At 38.9% G+C, this 23,210-nt stretch overlaps 1 protein-coding gene across 1 annotated transcript in view; it reads left to right on the top strand.

The window, feature by feature from the left end:
- Positions 1-22,966, top strand: part of LOC104463943 (chromosome unknown open reading frame, human C16orf45) — a 23,170-nt gene extending 204 nt beyond the window's left edge. The window contains exons 2-5 of the mRNA XM_010076465.1: positions 16,269-16,342; positions 19,491-19,605; positions 21,254-21,336; positions 22,767-22,966. Coding sequence (XP_010074767.1) covers positions 16,269-16,342; positions 19,491-19,605; positions 21,254-21,336; positions 22,767-22,879 — 385 coding nt within the window. The 3' untranslated portion in view covers positions 22,880-22,966. The remainder of the gene's footprint in view (positions 1-16,268; positions 16,343-19,490; positions 19,606-21,253; positions 21,337-22,766) is intronic.
- The last annotated feature ends 244 nt before the right edge of the window (positions 22,967-23,210 follow it).

The raw sequence follows: 23,210 nt of genomic DNA on the forward strand, positions 1-23,210 counted from the left end.
GTGCTATTTAGAAGACTTTTATCTGCTTGACATTTTAAAAGGAAGAAAGATAAAGAGCATCCCAGTTAGGTGAATGCTTGCAAAATGCCATTGGGAAATTATTTCTGTAGTTGCAAAGGAAATTACCTTTTTTATTCAGTATGATTTGCAGAAGACATAAAAGGGATCTATTACTTACAAAAGGAAACTTTAGCAAAGTACATGTCTACAGAGTGTATTTTTATACCTGACTTTAATCCTTTGTGGGAAGGATATTTGTCTGACAAAAATATCAACAGGTAGGGGATTTGGAGCTTCCACATTCTAACCTAATTCAGGCTTTATTCCTCAGTTCATTAGTGGTCTTAGTTCATGTCACAAGAGAACATGCTGTGATCTGGACTAATAGCAGCCAAGATTTGACATTTGTTAAATGGAAGCCATTAACTTATGAACACAAAACATATTTAGATGTATCAAATTAAATAGCAATACTCCAAGAGAGGTTTTCAAAACTGACAAAAGGGTCAGGCATAGGAGCCTCACTGAAGGTTAATGAACATTAATCCAGTTCTGATGGTGAAGTCAATAGGGTTTATATTCCTAAATCACTCAATTTAGAAGACCAGGACTTATTAATAAGGAGTATATTATTCTGAAGTCCCATCTGTCTGTGAATACCTGAGGTCAGAAACTAATGCCTTTTCTGACAGGCCAAGAACCTCGGTAGGTCTAAAACCTGCTGAAAGACACTTGGATTTAATGAAGCTACAGTAACCTGAAAAAACCTCACTTGCACTCTTCTCCCTTTGAAGTACAAAGATAGGACAGGTACTTTAACCCTTACACCTGGAGGTTAATTTCAGTGCCCTGACTTGCATTCTTCTGTCGAAGTTGAAAGCCTCACCCTCAAACAGCACAGAAATCTGTCTTTGAGTATTATCCCAGAAGACTTCAGCCCAAAATCAGTGCTTAGACACCTTTGGAAATAAGGACTGGTAATGGTAACACTGACCTTTAATAATGCTGTAGAGGTCACACCTGCTGCTAGTAGTCAAATAACTACTTGTTGATTGGCTTTTATTGGCTTGTACATAAATTTAATCCGGAAGAAGCTTCATCACTGAACCCTGCACTTCTCTTGACATTTTCTGTATCAAGCAAAGCACTGAAAAAAACTGTCCCAGTGAATGAGAGCCATGGTGGACATCTGCTTGTCATTGTTTTGCATGTCCTTCACTTGTTCTGTTTGTTCTCGTATCCAGTCTGTTCTTTTCATTTCCCCCATGCTCACACTCATCACACTCTTTACTCTGTATTATTGCCTAGCAGGTGTTTGAGTAAGGAATTTAACACACAGGAACTTGCTTATTGAAAAGGGAATATAACTGACATTCACACTGTGCAACAGTACTTTTTGTGCATTAGATATCATCCAAACACACTCTGCCTACAGCTACCCAAGAGCACTCCCCAGCTGTTCACCGGCTGAGTGAGGAAAGCTCTTCTGAGCATCAAAGTCTCCACTATTTTTGGCCCTAGGTATTAGCAAAGCAGGCAGGGGACAGAGGCAGCAACTGCCAGAGATGGCCCCACTTTTTTGATTTTTCTAAGTCATGGAAAGCCAAGCTTGTTGCTGCTGCCACTGTCTTCAGCAAGAGGGACTGAGGTCTGTGCCACTAACACAGACCCTCTCATTCCTTCAGCAGCAGTGGGCCAAGATGACCGCTTTTTCAGGGATATTCACACAGCTTTCTAGCCCAGCTGCTCCCTTCTCTGTGGCAGAATATCCTGACACAGCTCATTAATCCTTGAGGCAGTTAAATTCAGTTTGTTAATGCTACTGAATGAAATGGTGAGATAGTGTCTGTCTCTGCACTGGGACTCTGCTTGCAAACCAAGACTGCACTGATTATGATTTTTCAAGCCCTATGTATGCTTCCCATCTTTCTAAGCCCATTTACAACAGGCAAGTTCTTCATACTGGCTTATTAAGTATGAAAGAAAAAGCAGCCTCTCTCACTCCCAAAGGCCTACAGAATTAGAACATGCTTCCCTTAGTAGCTTTTAGGAGTCCAAAAAATTGTCTATTTGACTTAATCTTATTTTAAAAAATGTTTTTACACGTTTACATTCCTGACAAATGAGAAGCATGTTGCTAGTGATGCCCAAGTAGTATTAGCAGCACCTCTTCTTTACTGCCTTTCATTCTGGGTAGTTTACACTGACAGAGGGGCTTGGTTGCATTTGCCTTCAATGACAAATGTCTTTTAATGACCTCTTGCTGAGAGCAACAGAACAAGTCATGGTTACCTTAATGGTCCAAGTTTTATATCTGTTTAACTAAGCAAATGACATACATAAATTCTAATTTAGAGACATATTGTGGAAGACTTTATATGTAGCCATATTTAATTTTTTTCATGTGCTTCCTGAAGTAATGCATTGCTAGTGTCCCAAGACCAGAAGTCTATATGTAGGTCATGAATTTTAATAATTTTTTTCTTCTGACGAAGTAGATTCCCCTATGAATGACCTGTACAACCAACTGCATGAAACTGAGCTGCCTCAGACAGGTTTAAGACAGACTTGATTTTGAACATGTGTCTGCTAACTAGCAGTACTACACCTATGCTTAGACCTCTGAGTTCAAGACCAGCTTTAATGAGAACCAGATCTCTAGCTCTTGTACCTGCTTTAGCTTTTAATTCAATTATAACAAAAGGATAAGACACATAGAGTAATGGAGAAAATGTGTGGTATATTTGTATTCTCTTTTTTTCCTCTCATGCTGTTAGCAACAGAGTAGAAATTATATTGAGTTAAATTTGGCTTTTTTTAGTTCTTATAAAAGCATGAACATAATGAAATAATTCCATAGCACTTACACATCCAGCCACAACTTACATCTCTAGCTATGTTTTTAAAAGTAATGGCTCATTCTTCTCACTGTCTCTCTGTATGACTGATATTTTATTAACATGTAGCTGGATCCTAAAGCTAGGACAAAGTACATTGTAGCTATGCTTTAAAAAAAAAAAAAAAAAAGGAAGTAAGCTAGAGGGCTTGTGCTCTGATCATATCACCAGCCCTAGTGGTGGTCCTGGCTACCTGCTGTTAGAGGCATACAGCCTGTCAGCTTTACTTACACATACCAGCAACTACCACAACTCTTCACAGCACAGACACTGTATCTTAACAACATTCACACTCAAGGGCAAGAAGACAAAACATTGCAAGCTAGACCTGTTGCTGGTGGACCCAGATTTTCAGTTTTCAAAATTAAAGTGAGGAAAATTTCAATTATATTTCAACAAATTTCACATACATTTCTGTAATTGAGTTAAAACATCAAAGCATTTTGGTTTTAGTTTATTAATTTCTCCCAACTCTACAACAGCCACACTGTGAAAAAGCAAGTTGCTTTGTGCTATACAAATATTATTCACCATTTTTGCTCTGGGTCATCGACAGAAAGGTTAGCCTCCTCAGGAAGAAATTTTCCACCTTTAGAAAAAGCAAGCTGCTTTGTGCTATACAAATATTATTCATCATTTTTGCTCTGGGCCATTGACAGAAAGGTTAGTCTCCTCAGGAAGAAATTTTCCACCTTTAGAAAGAGATTTGGACACCCGGTCAGCAACAGTAACTCAAGTGATACTGAAGTCAGTCACCAGATAAGAGACCTCACCCACCTGATGGTGTATGATTCTGGTTAAAGAACTGCTTTGTGCTATACAAATATTATTCATCATTTTTGCTCTGGGCCATTGACAGAAAGGTTAGTCTCCTCAGGAAGAAATTTTCCACCTTTAGAAAGAGATTTGGACACCCGGTCAGCAACAGTAACTCAAGTGATACTGAAGTCAGTCACCAGATAAGAGACCTCACCCACCTGATGGTGTATGATTCTGGTTAAAGAAGGGAAACAGCAGCAGAAATTCCTTTAATAAGGGGCACACTTTATTTTTAAAGTTTAGAGGAACTGCTTCACAGGGGCTTTTCCACTGCAGAGCCACACAAGCCAGTGCTAACTGCTTGCCCTCACAGGTGAAGTGAGCTCTGTGGCATGAGACAAAATGGCCACCGTTCTGTAGCAGCTCAGCCACACAATACAAAATGGCTGCCCTGGCTGTGGGGGCATTGCAGCGACCCTTCCCCTGACATCCACCTTCTTCTTGCAACGGCTTTGAGGAATTTTTTTCCTTCCTCACAAACTGTGTGTGCTCCCCTTACTGTCTGCTGGGCTGCGTAGCACAGAGGGCCATGAGCTGCCACCTGAGTCCCTCAGAAAATTGTTTTTCTTGTGACCACCTCCAACAGCCCTGACTCTGGTGGGAGGCAACGGAGCACTGGTGAGTCTGTGCTAGAAGGCCTTTGTGAAAACTGGGGGGTATTTGGATGTAGCGCTGTTAAATGCATGTGTCCTCCCCCTGTCCTTCAGTAAATGCTCACTGCTCAGGTGAGCTCAGGTGCAGCACCCCAGAAGGCCACGTACCCCGCTCCAAACCCCAACTCAGTGCAGTTCACGGGGCACAGCTCTGACAATCAAACCGTCTGTCAGACATCTACTGATGGCTTCCAGGAATTGCATCGTTCCTGACTGGTGGACAAGTCAGGTATGTACTAATATGCATCAAAATTATTATAAAATTTTGAAGATATCTTTAAGAAGGTGTTGCAATTTGTCTGGATCTCCATACCAGGCCCACGAATCAGGTAGTGTCCACAGCCCCGCACAGCAATACATAACTGGTTTTTAGTGACAGACCAGTAACTTACTGTTGAAGGTGAATACCTGTGTTTGCTCTTAGACAAATATAGATATTTCTGTAGTCTGCCTATCACTGTGTTAAAGAAAAACTTCCTCAAAATACAGAAAAAGTGAATATTCAGTGAGAACAGTAAACAAGATTTACCCTGTTTAAAAATGAATCACCAAGAATTTTAAAGTGAAGACCACAAATATCTGTACAGCTTCAATACTTGTGAGTTTTCTCTCTTTTGTACTGCTTTATGGTCCTTTGTATGCTTTTTGTCTCTGTCTTGCACATAAAAGTTGAGATTCCTTACTGGTGTACTAAACATAACGTGAGACCTCATTTCAGTAATTAAAAACTAAAGCACTTAAAGATACATTTAAACAGTGTAACTTTGTGGAACTCTGAAGTGAAGCAAAAACATACAGTACAGGAAACTCCAATTGACATATCCGATAGGCTTCTTTATTGTACAACACAGCTTTTTAATTTTGCTGAGTGAAGCTCAATAAAATTAGATGTGTGACAGCATGTTCTTAGCCTGTCCCCTGAAATGTCTTGATTTTAAAAGCAAGGGAAGCAGCTGAACTCTTCTATTTATTTAACAGATTACATGCTATATACCACAGTGAAATAGTTCATCTAGTAATGTATACTTTAAAAGAGGCTGGCTTTCTGATAATTCTTGTTTTTCTTTTTAACAATACAAAGAAATAAAGAAAGCAAAATTAGCTGAAGCAATTGATTAACAGGTCATGATGTTTCTCAGACCTTGTTGCAAATTGCAAGTCAGATATTAGCCTTTGGAAGCCTGTTCTTTGCTTTGCTCCATGCTGTTATTTCCTCATTTAAAAAGGAAAGATCAGCTGAAGACAGCTGTACTCTTCATATCCAGGAAGTCCGTGCTATTTCCAGCTGAATACCTGCTTGCTATGAAAAATTACCTAAAGTTTACATGGAACCAATTTTCAGATTATAAAATCAACCCTTCCTCAATTAGGTAATGACACAATTTACGTTGTGAAATCGCATTTTAGCTCAGGCAACCATAGTCACAGCAGAACAGATGCACTGTGATTTGCTCTGTAATTACATTATTGAATCCTATTTTTGTCTCAAGACCCTGCCTCACTTAGTGCCCAGGATGGACCTCCTCAGGATATGTCAAGGCTATGTAGTAATTGTGCCTGTTGGTAGCATCTCTCCTTCTATGCTACTGATATTGTGAAATGTCATAAAATTATGCCAGGAACTGTTGTGACCATCTCCAGCCAGCCTAGGAAATTAAAATATAGCTTAAAGCCATCATATGCTATCTCTAGCTCTTCTGGGTTTATTTTCAGAAAAGCTGAGGACTCAGCATGTATTGATACGAAGGAAACAATATGTACGGAAAAGCACCAGTTTGTAGCTAGCCATCATTCCCCCTCATTTGCTTCTCACTTCTCTCATCTAATTTCTTAAAATGCTCTCTATAAAAAGAGTTTTGGGTCAAACTGCAAATTTTCAATCTGTCTTTGCTGTTAAGGAGAGCAAACATACCACTTCAGAACGTGCACACTCTCTCTCCCTTTCTTATTCTCCTGTCCCACTTGCTTTTTTTTCTTTCCTGGTGAGATACCAGACCCAAAAGCTGAAGGAGCTGTTCAGGCAGCATCCTCTTGGTTGCACATGTAATGTGTTACTGCTATGAATACTTGTGTGTGGCTTCAGAAGCAGTTTAGGATTCATATCACTGGGGGGCATGGAAATCTACCGTGCTGAAAGACATGATTGTAAAAATGGATAATGCACGTGTTAGCTCAGTTCAGCTGACAGAGAAGACAGGCAGCAAAACCTCAGACCTCTATATGATGTAGGAACAGATCAAAACTGAACCTCAAAATCATCTGTAGTGCAAAATTCATGCATTTTAAAATGTATTAGCATATTCTTGACCCAGTAAATATTAATAGTATAGGTGAGATCTTATCACCCACAGTTACTGCCTATGCCTGTGAATAGAAAGGGCATGGAGTTCTTACAAAATACCATTCACTGTCTTCATGAAGCATGCTCCTTGGGAAATCTGCCAGTGCCTGATACTGCTGGCTTTCCAGATGGAAAGCAAAACTTGAAGCCAGCTATATTGGATGACCTTGAACTAAAACCGTGCAAGTTGCTTCCACCTGTGATAGCCATCTTGGTAATGGTTATTTCTGCCATGTAGGTAATAAAAAATGGCAATTTTTTAATATATAGGGAATATAAGATATTAAATAGTAAATCCTATTAGGTTGCTTTAGGCAATTATTGAAAACAGTTTTACTTACCTCATTAAAATTGTTTTATTTGTAGAAAAATTATAACACACAGAGTCTTCGCTTAATGTCTGTATGGTTATTACATTCCTAAACTAATACTGTGAAAAAGCCAAATTCACCTCCACATTGACTAAACAGAATTAAAATTGGTCATTGTTGTACACTTTCACTACACACTATTAGATGACTCCCTCTTCTCCAGAGTGCTCATAATATCTACATCATCCAAATTCTCCATAGATCCATTCAGGGTTTTAGACCATTTTACATTATTATCTTTGTTTACTTGTTATCCCAGGAACAATTACCTTTTATGTAGATAAGTTTGCTGCAATTAGACTTTGCCCTGGTGCTAAACTCATACTAGCAGTCCCACAGCTTCATTAGCAGCCCATAGTACATAATTAATCTCTGTTTTGGGGTTTTTTTCTTGCTTCCAATCAGGCTTACGTTTTCTTTACTTGCCTTTTTAACCTTTATAATTTTCCCACATTGCAAAAAACCTACAAATCGCTCTTTTGCTGCTGTGACATTGATGTACCCATTGCTAGTAGGAGTAGAGGTGGGATGGTCAGTAATGGTCATTCTATACAGTATTGAACATAATGGTAGAATCTCAAATTTAGGGCAAATTAATCACAGAGAAAAAAATGTATAGTCCATATTCCTTCTGAGGACAATAACACATCAACAGAGGTCACAGAGGATTCACACCTTTACGTCTTTTGCAGTATGCACAAAGTACAAAAAAAGTGTGTCTGCTGTTTGCCTGGCTTTGTACAACCACTGCAAAGTGAAGCACCACCAAGCTACACAAGAACTGCAGAAGTGAATTCCTTTGGTGATGATAACCTTCAATAAACCAATTTAGAAATCCTATGTTTTAATTTAGAATTAATGCTGTAAATCTACTAGATTCACACCAAGCGGGAACATGAAACAATCTTTCATTACTGGCTAAACTCAGTAGGTAATGCTGGACTACAAAGCCTGCTTACATGGAGTGTTTCCATTCTGAAGTGAGAAAAGGCATCAGTCATTGCTGTCTTTGTAGGAATGAAGTTTATTTCAAATTTTAATTACTTTTTCAACCAATACTTTATCTTTGTTTCTAGTGACTCACTAATGCAGCATCAGCTGTGATTTCTCAGTGGTTTAATGGCACGGGTGGCAACAGTGACACACACTGAGCATCTCCCTGGGCAAGGGGGAGGAGGAGGGAGAGTGTAAAGAGGTAACCAGGCTGACAAAGCTGTGAATAGCAGTGGTAACTCGCTGGTTATATATTGCTAAGCAAGTGTTCTGACTTTGGCTTTCTTGGCTAGTTTTGATTCTTTATCTGCTACTTTTTGTCTTTGTACTGTATATTACCAATTTTCTCTCCTCTAAGGTTAAGCATGGAATTATTTTAGGACTGTTTTCTTATATGTACAGCATCTCATACTTTTCTCTGAGTTTGGCACATAGCTGTTACTGTAGTGCAAAGAAATAAGACCAACAAAACCAGATTTTTTTTCATGACTAGAGCTGTTGTTGTCAGTGTTTTTTGATAAGATCTGTCTTTTCATTGAAAGGAGTAATAAATCTTTTCTCCTTCACAGTTCTATAATTTTAACAATACAATATAACTTACTGTGAATACCTTCCTTTTTTTTTTTCCTGATTATATCTTGCTCTAGGAACATAGGATGCACTTTGGGATGCTGTAAAGAAGGAGGCAGCTGTGTGATGATATATATTTTTCAATAAATATACATATCAGGTTGTCAGCTTCGTAAGATAAGGTACCATTAGGAAAAATACCAAGACCAGCTTTATGAGAGATACCACGGCTGTCTCATTGATATAGCCTGGTGTGGCACACACTCTTCTGCAAGATAGGCTTAATTTGTATCAGTAACTGTATGTCCCATTCACACTGCAATGGTGTCTCACCTGCAAATACCCAGAGTCCTTCAGGAAATAGCCAGGAAACTGTAAGTTGGGAGATGGTGCAACCTGGTTTATGTAACAAAGGTTGTCAGATACTCAAAGCTTGAGGCTTCTGAGATTAGAGACAGCATTTCTAGGGGACTGCCATGGATCTGGGAGCCTCAAGGATATCAGCATGCCAATTGTAGAACTGTGAACTCCTGGAAGGTCCAGCTCTGGTGAGGGTCTCTTGGCTGTTCAGATGGGAGACTGGAAGCCTCAGGAACATGAGTTCAAGACTGAATCGCAAACTTCCGGACTGTGCACTTCAAGCTGCAAGTATAAATACAAATCAGCTCTCAAAAGAGGAAAGAAAAATGCCTTTGTTCAGTTCCATCTCTCTGCAAAGCCATCTCCTTTGCCCTGTTTGACAGCAATCAACCCCAGAGGAAAATACGACGTTACACTTTCAACTGTGTGGCAGTAAAAATGCCACATTAAAATGCTCAGAAAGGAAAAGCGTTTTTTAGTGGTGTATAACAATAAACATATCATTAGCAAAGCATTTAATGAATTGTAGACTTAGTACATGTTAGTAAAGATGTTTGTGTCTTAAAAAGAAAAATAATTTTCATTATTATCTCTGTTGGACAGGTAGGAAAATAATTTTTAATAGCAAATTTTCTTTAAATAGCATTTTCTACATTTAATATATGTTGTGGTTCTCACAAATGACGGTTATTAGAGAAGGAAGCAGCTCTAAGTATCTTGAAGCTTTTGACTTAGCCATTTTTAGGTCAGTAATTTTGCAGTGTATTTCCAAATGTAACCTTTGGTCCCAAACTGGTTTTGATTTCCCACTTCTTAGCTACCTGTGGTCTGGTTTGTCATCGGTTGGACTTGATGATCCTTGAGGTCTTTTCCAACCTTAATGATTCTATGGTTCTATGGTTTGCATGAGTGGATGGTGGAATGAATTGTCTTCCATGAGACCATGTTTCCAAGAGAATGTATTCATAATACGTTATGCATATGTAGTACTCTCGGTTACTGTGGCCCATCAGTTACACAGTTGATCTTCCTATAGGCAAGGATGCTCTGTAATAATGTAACTCCTGACCTGTGGTATTTCGGTGGTCTCTTTCACTTGCCTTCTGCTATAAATAGGAGAGTATAGATCAGTTATGATTCAACACTGAATTGAAAAGTCCTGAAATGGACTGAGTGACAATGTCTAATTTTATACCATGCCTTTATATTCTTTTCAGCTTTGATACCAAATAGTTTCTCTTCTGGTTTTAAAAATAAGAAAAGGTCAAACACAGGAGCAAATTAAGAAGGAAATTTATCATTTACTCTCCTAGCAACAATACATAGCTAAACCTAGAGTTTCCTACTTCTGCTGCCTAATAACAAAAAATAAAACTACCAGACCAGTTTAAATGAACCGTGCACATAAGTTGGTCCTATGCTTTTACATGCACTGTTATGTATGCTACTATAATGGGGTTAGATACTTCTGAATTTAAATCTAACTTCTCTATTGTATGCTTTTAGACAAATTAACTTAGTCATGTAGAGAAATATTCCCCTCCACAGCGGGGCATTTCCATGAAAGCTCCTCTTGTTACTATTGAAGTTGACAGTAAATCTTCATAACTGGCAGAGGAGATGGGCAAGCTCAAGAGAATTTAATGATGTCAGTGAGAATGAAATATAGACAGCTTCTTTAGGCACTGTTGTGAATTTCTGTGAAATATGCCTTAAATATGACCTCCAGGGACTGAGATTTTCAAGTCCTGCCATATTCTGTCTGAAACAACAGCTGAATTACAACAGTGCTTTGCAAATTGTGGTCCAGTGCTTCTATCCCATTCCTCCATCAGAGAGTACTTTTAACAAGAAAAGATAGATACGCTTATTTTGATAGTTAAAGTTAATCATAGGACTTTTGATTTGTAACCTGACCTGCCAAGCAGGCTGGTCAGCAATCTGTTATCATAATTGCCAGCTCTGTGTCTTCCAGCCTGAGCAGCACCAGGTGCTGAGCTAAATAACAAGGTGATAAACACAGACCATAATGACTCAGACAACGTGTGCTATATTCATTAAATGTTGCCTGTGATTTCACAGATTTATAATTAGAAGCTTTAAGAAACTAACATGAGTTGACAGGGACAAAATGGAGTCAAATGTAGAAGAGAGACATGCATAAACTTCTTGTTTTCCTCTATTTCCAGAATACTTTCACCATTCCAAATTCCCCACAGCTTTGGCAAGGCGTTAAACACCTGCAGTCCCCAAAGGCAGCCTCCACTGATGTCCCTCCTCCTCACCTCAGTCCTTATTTTAATGAATCTGCAGCTTGACAACACATTACCATCTCTGTTTGTAGCAACTCTCTTTTATTTCTACACAGCTCTTTACTTCAGTCACCCAAATTTCTCCATCACTACTGGCTGCTCTTGGCTGGTGTTCAGTCAACTTGTGACTTGGCATGACATCTGATTCTTAGGCCATCTCCTAGACTGGCACTATCAAAGTCTTCAGAAACTCTAACAATTACAAGCATTTTACTTCTGGGACAGGAATATATTAAAACAGAACTAAAAATAACCTAAGTGCCTGCAAACCCTCTTGGAAGGGAGGGAAGGAAATCAACAAAACCACTCTACATTCATTTTTTTAACCTTCAAGCACTTTAATAAGAGAAAACAAAAGAATCTCAGACCTCCTCTTACAGACATGCAAGAGGGAGCACAGATCTATTTCTAGCTTTGAAAGTCATTCAGCAAAGGCAGCAACTCTCTAGACACCCTGAACTGCTCTGCTCATCCTGAAATCAATGAAAAAGATATTTGATGCTTATGCAGCTGTTACTAATAGCTCTTACTATCAATTTTAAGCATTCAACAAACTTGTTGGCCATGTCTTTTTCTTTGTCTGACCATTAACGTGAATGTTTGGTGATTTTCCTACTGCCTTTTACTATCTTTGCTTTTTTTCATCCATGGCTCTAGCTGATACCTAGGTCTTACATTGGGGAATTTGGTTTTCTTCCTCAGCTGAAAAGAAGACAGATAAATTCAGGTGTTACGGAATAATTTCTGTTGAAACAAAACACTTCTTCTGTGTCCAGTACAGAATGTTTCTTTCTTAAGTCCTGCCTGCCATTATCTTCCACAGCCTCTGAGACCTGCCAGGGCACAGATGAATGGGAGGTCTCCTCCCTGTTTCCTTGCCCTGCTCCCCCTCAGTCCAGATGGTGCACGGCAGAGGTGACTCATGCTGCCACCTCACTTGTGGATCTTATGGGAATGACAGTGCTCAGAGCATTCTTCTCCTGGTAACTGGACCACAGAAACACATATTGGGGCTGAGTCACTGCACCAGATTACTGCAGTCTTCCGACCCGCTTATTTTCCTGTCATTTTGCGACATGTTTAGAAAATCTTTTGCTCATGCCATTTTTTCATTATGAGCTATTTTATCTTTTTTTTTTTTTTTTTTTTTTGGGAGAGAGTCTGCTTTTAGGTTTTGAGGGAATAGATTTTTTTTTCTTTTTTTTTTTTTTTTTTTTTTGGCAGAGAGTCTGCTTTTAGGTTTTGATGGTATAGATTGAAATACTAAGACAGAAAAGAATAATACATGCTTATGTGGTATCCCCAAGCATACAGAGGGTTTCTTGCAATAAGCCATCAAGAAACAGAAAAGCAGAATTTCAGACTGTGTGTCAGGAATACATGAAAGCACACTGAGAATTCATCCCTAGTTCAATGCTATTGCAATTACTCCAGGAATGGAGTTAGGCTCCTAATAAGAGAAATGTTTTATCATACTCATAACTCATGTGTTTAAGATTGCTGGGCAGACATTTAAAGCTCAGCTCTGGAGGAAAAAGTGACATAATGTAACTGTTGTTTGCTTTACTGATGTTTTTTCTACAACATAAAAAACTATTTCACAGGGACTGGAAAGAATGTACTATCTATTCCAGAGAACAGAGAGTTCAGCCAAGGTTGTTTGTATATTGCAATTTTTATACAAGTGTCTTGAACAGCTTAGTAGATAACTTAAATGGGCTTGGAGGGTGTCATTTCAGTACCCTATGCCATGCTGAATCTGTAGGGGAAAAGCCATTACAGACCAACAACCTGACTATGCTGCTCTTCTTCGAATAAAGTGCGAGGTGCACAGGGAGCATAACAGCGCTCTTAAACAAGGTGGACAGTAGTCTGTGTAACTTCTCCTCTTGCCCATCTTGCACTCTGATAGATTTGACTTAAAGGAGAGAAAGTGCTGCAGAATTAGGTTCAGCGTTTCTCCAGCTTCTCTGTAGAAGTTTAGAGGACCCAAAGGAGTTTTGTTTTCTCTACACTGCGGGTTCCTGCTCTCTTTAAGATTCCCAAAAGCGCGCTTTATTTCTTAAAGGGGTCTGATGGCAATACAAATATGCTCTCAGTCAAACCCTGCTGACTATCCAGCTTTCAAAAGAGAAATCCAGTAGGAATTTTTTTTTTTAATTATTTTTTATTTTTTGTAAGCAGCAGCATTAACTTCTCCTGGGCTTTCTTTAACTGCTCACATCTAAGAAGCACAGCATAAGGGGGGAAAGAGAGGAAGGTTCATAGTATCAGTACAGATTGTGTGGCCTTCCACAGGCTTTCTTTCCCAGGAGTTCCTCCTCTTCCTTTTCCTTTGAGGGCAACAAGGTGGCTCTTGCCCGTGACAGCATTTGTAGCCCTACATTCCGTATTATTTGCTAGCAGCTGTGTGATGTGCTTTATAGTTACAAGCAACTATACCTCCTGCTTTCATTAAGTCAGACAGATGAAGCCTTCACATGATTTTTATAAATATGTCCCATAGCCCTCCTTCAATCATTTAACTTAATCTTAAAAAGATTAAAATATTTTTATTTTTTCCTTAATCAGCACCATGGAGTGGACAAAACACAAAGGCTGTTTCACACAGATGGGAGAAATCCCCCCTGCACTTAAGGGGATTGGTACAGATGGTGGGTTTAGTTTTTGTCCAACATCAAAGTGCACTAGCCTACAGAGCTGGGACTCCAGAGAGGTCATCTGGCTCATGACTTTTGGAATTCAGATCGTGACAGAGCTGTTACAGCCCTTAAGTGCTTGGCCACATATTTACTTCCTTCCTCCGAGTTACAAGGCAGGAACAAAGTTCAGGTCTCAGGAAAAAGAGATTCTAAGAGTACATACGGCAAGTGCTAGCTATATGCTCTGCAGTCAGATTAAAAAAGAGCCAAAATAGTGGGAGGAACTGCAAGTGCAGTTGCCATATGAGGCCAGTACCTTTGCCTCAAATTGAGCATAAAGGCTGTAGGGACTACTGAACGTTGATGATCTTTCTCACTTGGAACATAATGCCAATGATATTTTAAATTCCTGAAAATCCCAAGTGCCATTAGCTTTTGGGAGTTCCTTGAGGAGGGCAGAGAGCCAAAGTAATACAGTGAAGTATTTTAATTAGTATCTTTCAGAGCTTCCTAGAATGAAGCCCAATCTACTTGACAGAGGAAAAGAAAATCCTCTCTCTGTATGTCATGGAGATCTCTTTTGTAGAAACTCACTGTACTCTTCACTAGTTGAGGATCTGGCCCCTAGATATCACTTGAATACAGCAGTTCAATATTGAACATTCTCACCAAGAAATTGTTGTGTTTGTTAACCATAGTCATTTTCCTCAAATATATTAACACTCATTACATTAATATGACACCCAAACCACATAAACATTGAATGGATAAGGAGCTGTGAGGTTTGCTCACATCCCAGCACATTTTGAATATTGATTCTCCTGAGGGGATAGCATTTAAGATTGTTAATTGATAAAAGTAATTTCACTACCATTTAGCATGATGGATCTCAAGAGTAAAACAGGCTTTGCTTGTGATCAGCATGAGTAATATGGGGAGCCCAAGTAGTAATAATCATCAGTGTAAACGTCTCTGTCTCCAAGTGTCCTAAACACATACAGCAGTGAACCATGGACTAGCCCTGAGGAGAGCATGCTGATCTTCCCAATAAAAGTAAGTCTTTCAAGACAGATGGATGGTGGGAGAGCCAATCCCCAGGGGAGGTGACAGTGACACTTAAGGAAAAGAGGTCAGCTGTAAAAATTGTCAAAGGTATTTTGCTGTCATATTTTGGGGAGAAGACAAAAGGTAGCAGGAAGAGCTGTCATAGCACAATGAAAGTAGTGGAACAGGCAAGATGGAGTTAACCAAAGCAGCAAATAATAAAAGGATCAACATGTTTTAATAACAGGAGCAAAGCAGCTGAAGGACAGCTCCCTGCAGAGACCTGTGTTCCACACAGGAGGGAGAAGAAAAGCTTTTGGGTTGCGATTAAAGTCTTATTTGTGCCAGAAACACCTACTTTTTCCACTCCTTATTTAATTCAGTAATTTGACTGCGTTATCCTTTCTGCACTTGTTCTCACATGCACACACACTCTCAGGTTTCCTCTCTTGAAATACCACTGTGACAACTCATGTTCTGACAGCAGTTCAGCTGCCTTCAGGTCCTTAGGCAGTGGGCAATCCACCCTTCAGGCACAGGATTATGAAACAAGGACTTGGAGATCTGTGGGAAAGGATAGGGTTGATGACATCTGAGTTGATGAATGCACAATTAATCACACAGGCTGGTTTTTGTATTCTTCAGGGCATGATTTCAGAATGGAAGCCCCTGATGCAGTCTTCAGAACCAACACCTGAGCCCTGGCTGCCAATACAGCTGAAACACTGAAATAAAACATTTGCCAGGAAGTGAACACTGACATTTGCTAGCTTCTAAAGGAATAATTCAGTATAGCAGCTCTCAGGATAGGTACCTTGTTTTGGCTGTGCCAAATAATATATTGGCTTCTGCTGCCCCTTCCCAGGCTCCCTGTTATTCTCACGCTTGTTCTTTTCCCTAGTGAAAACTGTTGCTGCAGTATGTGCAATACGGAACACCTTTTTCATGACTATTAAATATACAGACACCCATTCCAGAATATTGAGTGACATTCAAGAAAGCAAAAGGCATCTGAAATAATCTGCAGTGACAGATATGACTTACACACAAATTAGATCCCCATAAGACAAGTAATCAAAGGCTAAACAGGCATTTAGTATTAAATACCTTTTGCTATCTGTTAAAAATGGTGAATGAACAGTATCAGTATCCCAAGGCTAAACCTCTGCATCTCAAGCTGATTGTATATTCAGGTGAGATCAGACAATCCCATCAACACAGGATGGAGTTTGCATGTCTCTGACCACGCTTTTTCTCTTTCTGCAGGATGGATGACATCCAGCTGTGCAAAGACATTATGAACCTTAAGAAAGAGCTCCAGAGTTTGGTAGCAATCCCAGGTAATGACTGTCTCCAGCCCAATATTAGGATAAAGCTTGGGTGAGGCAGAGGTGGGGATGGTGTCAGAAACACACCTCTGCCCCTACCAATTGGGAATCTCCCCGGAAGGTTGAGTTTCCTCTCTCTTTCCTTTAGTCCTTATTTTTTCTTCCCGTTTGCCTTCCCATCTTTAATCTCCTGGTCTCTAAATTTCTTTTCATGCTGTATATCACTGCTCCCTTGGCAGCAGCCCTGCAAATATCACTCCAACCAGGTGCACATTCCTTAGTTCTTGCACTGCCTTGGCAATCTCAAGGGAACCAAGTGGCACGGAGATTGTCAGGTAGAAAAGACAGAGTGCTGAGATACCTGAGATAAAGGGGAGAAAGGAGAGGCATTTATAACCGCTGTGAACATGATTGACTTTTTTTCCTAGATATATCAATTCATTGTCACACGTGTAGTTAAAACTACCTTCTAGAATAAAGTAAAAACAGGTTTCTACAAAAAGCAAGGGGTAAAATTCTGCTTTGTGTTTTGCCTTAATTCACTGCTCTAAGGAGGGACAGAGTTGTGGGCAGTTTTGCAGTCCTTAACTCAAAACTCCAGCTGAAATCAATGAGGAATTTTGCTTCACTACAGCTTTGCTGTTCTAGATCATCTATAACAGCCCTACTGTGTTCAAGAAAAAAGTAGACGGATCCTGCAAAACACTCAACAACTGCAGTGGGCCATTTATACAAAATATTACTGCATGGCCTCTGGCAGCCTTCAGAAATAATTTGCTGCTGCCTAACTATTAAGGACAAATTTTGGTTCTCATTTAGTTATCCTAATTTTTTCCCCTCAGACATTTTATTGTGTAACTTTAGAGGACAATGTTTTCCCCAGAAAGGAGAGAGAAAGCCACACCTTCTTAGTTGTATAAGAATTTTTCTACTTTACCTTGCACCCAACAAAAGTGGATTAATAATCTTTCTTACTTTTTCTTTCTTTATACTTCTTAATTAGTTATAGGTCACATTTTTAATTTCTAACAACACTATTGGTACATGATTGGTTTAAATGGTATTGGAAAGGATTATGAATCCTAGAAAATGTCTACAAATTATTCCCCTAGCCTTGCCTCTTCTAGTCTGCAGCTTTTCTACCCATATTTTTAACTTACAGTTAGGGTTGATCAGTTTTCATTTTTTGGTGGGCTTTATTTTTTAAAAAAAAAACCTTTTAGAAACTATTTTCCAGTCATAAAGTCTTAAGCAGAGATCCACAGACAGCAGTTTCTCCTTAGCACTTTTCAAACCTCAGAAGAATTAAGTATGCGCAGTTCCAGCACCACCTTTTGGCAGACTCACAAGAATACTTTTGTCTTAAAGACAAAGCAGCTGCTGGCATTCACACAGAACTAAGTGCTGACGCAGCATGTGCCTAACCTAGAAAAACACTTTATAGAAATGGGTTAATTCATAACATCTTTATCATAGTTTTCCTGTTAGTATACAGATTTTTATAGAGACCTGCTCTTTGGTTTCAGTAGACACAGTTTAGCCAACTTCAGTAAACATGGGAACAGTCTTTTAGTAAACAGAGTATGCAGTACTTTGCCACAATTCAGGATGCATATATTTGGCAGGCGGTTTCCTAAAGGCTATCACAGAAGAGCACATCTCTATCTGGGAAGAGGATAGATTGAAAGGAAGTAGAAAGTAGCTTCTAGCTTTAGTAGTGAGAGGAGGTGATCCCCTACTCCAGAGACATAAGAGGCAAAGCAAGAATAAGCAGGGATTTCTAAGCATTCTCCTCTTTTCTCTGCTGCAAATTTAGCTTTAATCACTGGAATTCTCCATAGGTAACAATGCAGAGGTCTTGAAGTCTTCACAGCAGTCAATAACCACCTTTTTTTTTATAATTTCTAAAAGATAAAACAGAAAATACATTGCAGATGTAGTAGCCTTATGTTATATTACAAATTATTTTCTCTGCGACTGGCAGACCATAATTTAAAATTCTCCAAGGAGTATGACTTTCTGAGATTGAGTCTTACAGAATTTCATTGTCTTGAAAATACATTCAAGGTGCTTTTATCTCACTTACTAAGGAATGGATTTGTTGCAGAAATTCCCAGTAGTAAGTATCCTGAAGCCTGTGGTCCAAAAGCTGTATTTAACAATTATTTTCAAATGTCTGATTTATTTAGCTATTTTAAATATAAGTTCAATCAGCAGATATAACATAGCTCAGATACAGACTGCATGCAGCTTACCCTTCTTCCCACAACTTTTATTGTACTTATTTTTATGGTTGTCTAAATGCCATTCTACTGCTTAAAACCAAAATTCTTGATTTAATGCAAAGTGTCTTCTCAGCTAATCAATATTTTCAGCCTGAGGAAATTCGTGGGCTGGGATTTGCCTCTGGCTTTCTCATCTCTGCGCCACTTGCTACGTTTGAAGATTTCTGTCTTAACTACATTTGCTTTACAACCTTAAACTACAGCTCTGTAATCCCTAACTTTCATGAGTTTTAGCTTATGACAGGCACATCTTTCATGTCACAAAAATAATTGTTTATAGACAACCTAGTCATTAGACTGGCCAGTTAACAAGGACATACACTCATTACTCAGATTTTTGAAAGCACAGGGAAAATAAACACTTTCATGTATTTTTCCAAATTTTACAACCAATGCTCTTTGTGTGGATTTGAAGCTCACCGGCCTTAACGGAGTAGAAAAAAAGTGTTGTAGTAAACAGCCAAAGCCGTCGTGAAATACAGAGAAATGGTTCCTTTTGGTGTGGTCTTGTTTCCCTTGAGACCAAAGGGAATTTGTACCATGGATTTTAATGAAGTATCCTGGACTTTTTTCTTACCAAAGCTCTTTAAAAAATTCAAAGCAAGTGTCTTGCAGAGTAATTTAATATTAAAAGTAGACTTGGCAAGCCCCACAGTGTCTCCAGACCATTAAGCTGATCAGACACAACAGCAGTAAGTGGAAAAGAGAAAAGAGGTAGTGACCAGAATTTACTGGGGTTTCGGTAACTCAAGTCGGAAGAACAACTCACTTCAATCAGCAATTCTTTCTTAGACATGTGCAATGTCCATCCCTCTACCTCCTACTCTGCTCCCTAGAATTCAAAGTAATAGTCTCTCTCTTCTGTTTTTGACCAGAAAAAGAAAAAACAAAGATGGAGAAACAAAGAGAGGATGAACTGATTCAGAAGATCCATAGACTGGTACAAAAAAGAGATTTTCTCGTGGATGATGCAGAGGTGGAGAGATTACGGTAAGAAGTAAAAGCACCTGAACTTACCTGTGAGATTTCAAAAGTCTAATAATTAGTCTAATAAAGTCTAATTTTACTGCAGTGAGTCACAAAATTTACATCAACATTAATGGGAGAGAACTGGTCCTTTAGAACAACTTACCAAGTTACAAGCCTCCTCCCAGTTCCATAGGAAAAACATTGAAGCTAGGTTACTGCACTTCTGGGGCCCTTTATGCCATTAATGATTCAGTCATCTCATGACTACAGTAGGGTTTGGTCTCTTACTTTCCTATCAGAAAGTGTCTGGGCACACTTACCATTACAAAGAGATGGATTTTTGGTGCTACCAGAGGATCCCTTGGCATGAGAAGTAGACATAAAATAGAATTCTACAAGGGGCATATTTGTAGGCATCTAAAATCTGCCTTTTTAAAAAAATTATTAATGTGGTCAGGTTTTATTATTGTTATTCTCACCCTGCCATAGCAAAAAAAAAAAAAAAAAAAAAAAAAAAAATGTAGTCACTAACATGAGCCTGCATAACCTAAAGCATAAGTGAGTTCAGAGTGGTTTCATCTCAGTATTTTAGCCCAGAGTTGCTGAGAAACCTGTGGTCTTCCTCTGAAGTTTATTTCAATCTCTCCACTGAGATCCCAACACTCTACAAATAGCCAGTTTTCCTATTATTTCCTGACTCTTTCAACAGTAAAGATTCAAGGCTCATCAATCCACTTATCCTAAGTGACAGTATCTATTCCAACACATTTCAATTCTATACGAGCAAAGGAGAGGAGAGAAGAAAGCTTGCCAGAGTCCTGCAGCTGATCAAAGAGAGCTGGCCAGAGTCAGCAGCTGACAACAAGCCTGAGCTAGTAACGTAATCCAGAGCTTTCAAATGCTACTTCAATCTGCAAATCACAAAAACCTCATCAGCAAGCAGATAATGCAGAAGCCTAGTTGTAGGCTGCTGAAAATGTACTGCTATAAACTACGCAGATGTGAATTCACATTTGCAGTAAAACCTGAGGCTTTGCTTTAAAACTCTTGATGAAAAAAAATCTGCTTTCCCTCTAAACCAAGATACTCAGTGCACTCAATGTTTAAGTAACAAAACAGTACAGAAACTAACATGGAAATATTGTTAATAGATACAGCAACGTTAGCAAGACAATCTTTTTATTTTGGGACTAATACCGTAATCTTCAGGCAAAGAGAAATATACTTGGTTTTGGTAAATACTAACAGCAGAAGACCATGAGATCTAGTCTATTGTCTGAGCAGGCCTTTAAAAAGAAGTAGTACAATCACAGCAATATGTATCCTCTGCTTTACTTTGTAGAGGAAGCATTGTGAAGCACTTGTGAGGCCAAGTTAAAACAGGTCATGCATTATGGTTTAAATCCGCTGACTAGGGACCATAATGAATCCAACACTATCAGAGACAAGAACCTTGGGGGAAACTCTGTCTCTGAATTCTACACATTTGTTACCGTTTTCATTTAGGCAAATATTTTGCCCTTTAATAAGCAGCAAAAAAGTGTTTTTAAAAACAACAAAGTAGTAAATGGTTTACTAGTGATTTGGTCTTTGTTACTCTAGCTGTTACTGTCCCATTTAAAGAGAAAACATTGTTATTTTTGTAATGGATTTTCCTTTTTTGCACCAGAGAGAAAGAAGAAGACAAAGAGATGGCTGAATTCCTTCGCACCAAGTTAAAACCCTTAGACAAAGCAACACAATCTCCTACAAGTAAGTTTTTAAACATTAAGAAAAACAAGAACAATAGCAAAAACTCAAAAGACAACTGGATAAAAAAGCATTTTCAAAGTCCATGCTGGGCCAGCCTCTGCCAAAAGCTAGATTAATCTAACTAGATCACCCTGAAACAAGATACTGTTTCAGCAATTGCTGGCCACGTAGAATTCAGATGCCCAATTACCTCTTAAAACTGAATCCAAGTCATCTATGGCCATTTAAAAATTCCTATGTTTTAAATACACAAAGTATATTTGAATACATATTACCACAACCTATTTTTGTAAGCAACTAGATTTATTTTTGCCATTCTCCCATCTGGTTCTGCAAAAATAAGTGGAAAAAGTCCTCTTAAAATATATGCTAGGATATCTGAAGCAAAGTTTGCCTGTTTTACTGCAGGCAAGATGGAAACTAGAGAAGACTGCAAGCTTCCACAGCTGCCACAAATTTCTTAATACATTTTACCAGCATAAATAGGCTTTTTGATCACTTAAACCCAAATCACTTATGGACAGAATTGCAAATGCACTATTTTCTTAGAAACCAAGCAGATTATATGATCTCTTGGAAGCTTTTAGCTGCAACTTTCAAACAAAACAGTCATAGCATGAGCTCTAAAAGTTAACAGATTGATCTTCACCTGTCTCAAACTGAGCTCTGAGGCAGGGAGATAATCAGGTGAGAGTGGTGCCTTTCTTAGAAAGTAAACTTGGTGCCCCAGCTGAAGAAGTTTGTATCCAAACATGCTATCATTTTGCACAGATCAAGATCTTGCTAAAGAGTTTCCAGAGGGATGTGTAGTGATTGTAAAGTTCAAGTACAAGGTTGATAGAGACATTTTCAGATGCATTACTAATTATTTATACCGTTCCTGACACAGGGAACATGATTCATCTCCCTTGTTAGTTTACTTCATGTCATTGCATTTAAATGCAATGTTATAGGTCAAAAGATTCTTTTCATCCTGAAAAATTAAAACCTATCTTTATCTTCTTCTCCTAATTACAACATACAAGTTGGTGAGAGAATAAACTCTAGCAATATTTTTGTTCTTCAGCTCCGTAGTTGTTGGGGTTTAAACACAGTAGGATGACTTTCTGTGGGAGGACCTGTTATCTGACCCTATGGCTGGGAACAGGGACACCTAGATTGAAGAAGATGCAAGAAGTTTACCCTCCCATGGACATGTCTGGATTCTTTAGCCCCACTTGACTCCCTCCCCTGAAGAGATAAGACTTCCTGAGCAGTTTTGATCCACATACCAGCTTTTTGGTAGCAAAGAGTTAGATATATTGTTCAAACAAGAGTTAAAAAATTCAGGGTGGGGGGCCAGGAAAGGGTTGCATCCTTTAAGGCAGAAGCAGGAAGAAAGAGTTTGAGCAGCTCTTGGTTTTAATGGTGTCTTGTTTTGAACTTTGCAGGCAGCCCAGCAGAAAAGAAGGCAGAACCTCCTCCAAGCAAGCCCACCATTGCTAAAGCAGGATTGGCTATTATTAAAGATTGTTGTGGTGCCACACAATGCAACATCATGTAGCTCTACCACGTTTGTCTTTTCAAATGTTTTCATTGAATGAAACTGTAGGGTGAGGGGAACTAACAGCATCCTGCTAACAGAATCAAGAACAACTGGTACAACAATAATATATGGAATGTACAATGGCAGGTTCTTCACTGTTGCATGGATCACTCAACACGCATGCCTAAAACCAAAAGAAATCTATATAGTGGCTGTCCAGTGACCAAAAAAGATCTGTAGTAGAGTCAAAAACACCACCCCAGTGATAAACGTGTATGAAAAGAGGGTGTATTTCATCCAGTAAGGTGTAAACCAGCAATTTAATAGGACATCACTTTGTAAGAATTTA

Source organism: Pterocles gutturalis, unplaced genomic scaffold (genome assembly GCF_000699245.1).
Source record: "Pterocles gutturalis isolate BGI_N339 unplaced genomic scaffold, ASM69924v1 scaffold31638, whole genome shotgun sequence".
NCBI classification, from domain to species: Eukaryota; Metazoa; Chordata; class Aves; order Pterocliformes; family Pteroclidae; genus Pterocles; species Pterocles gutturalis.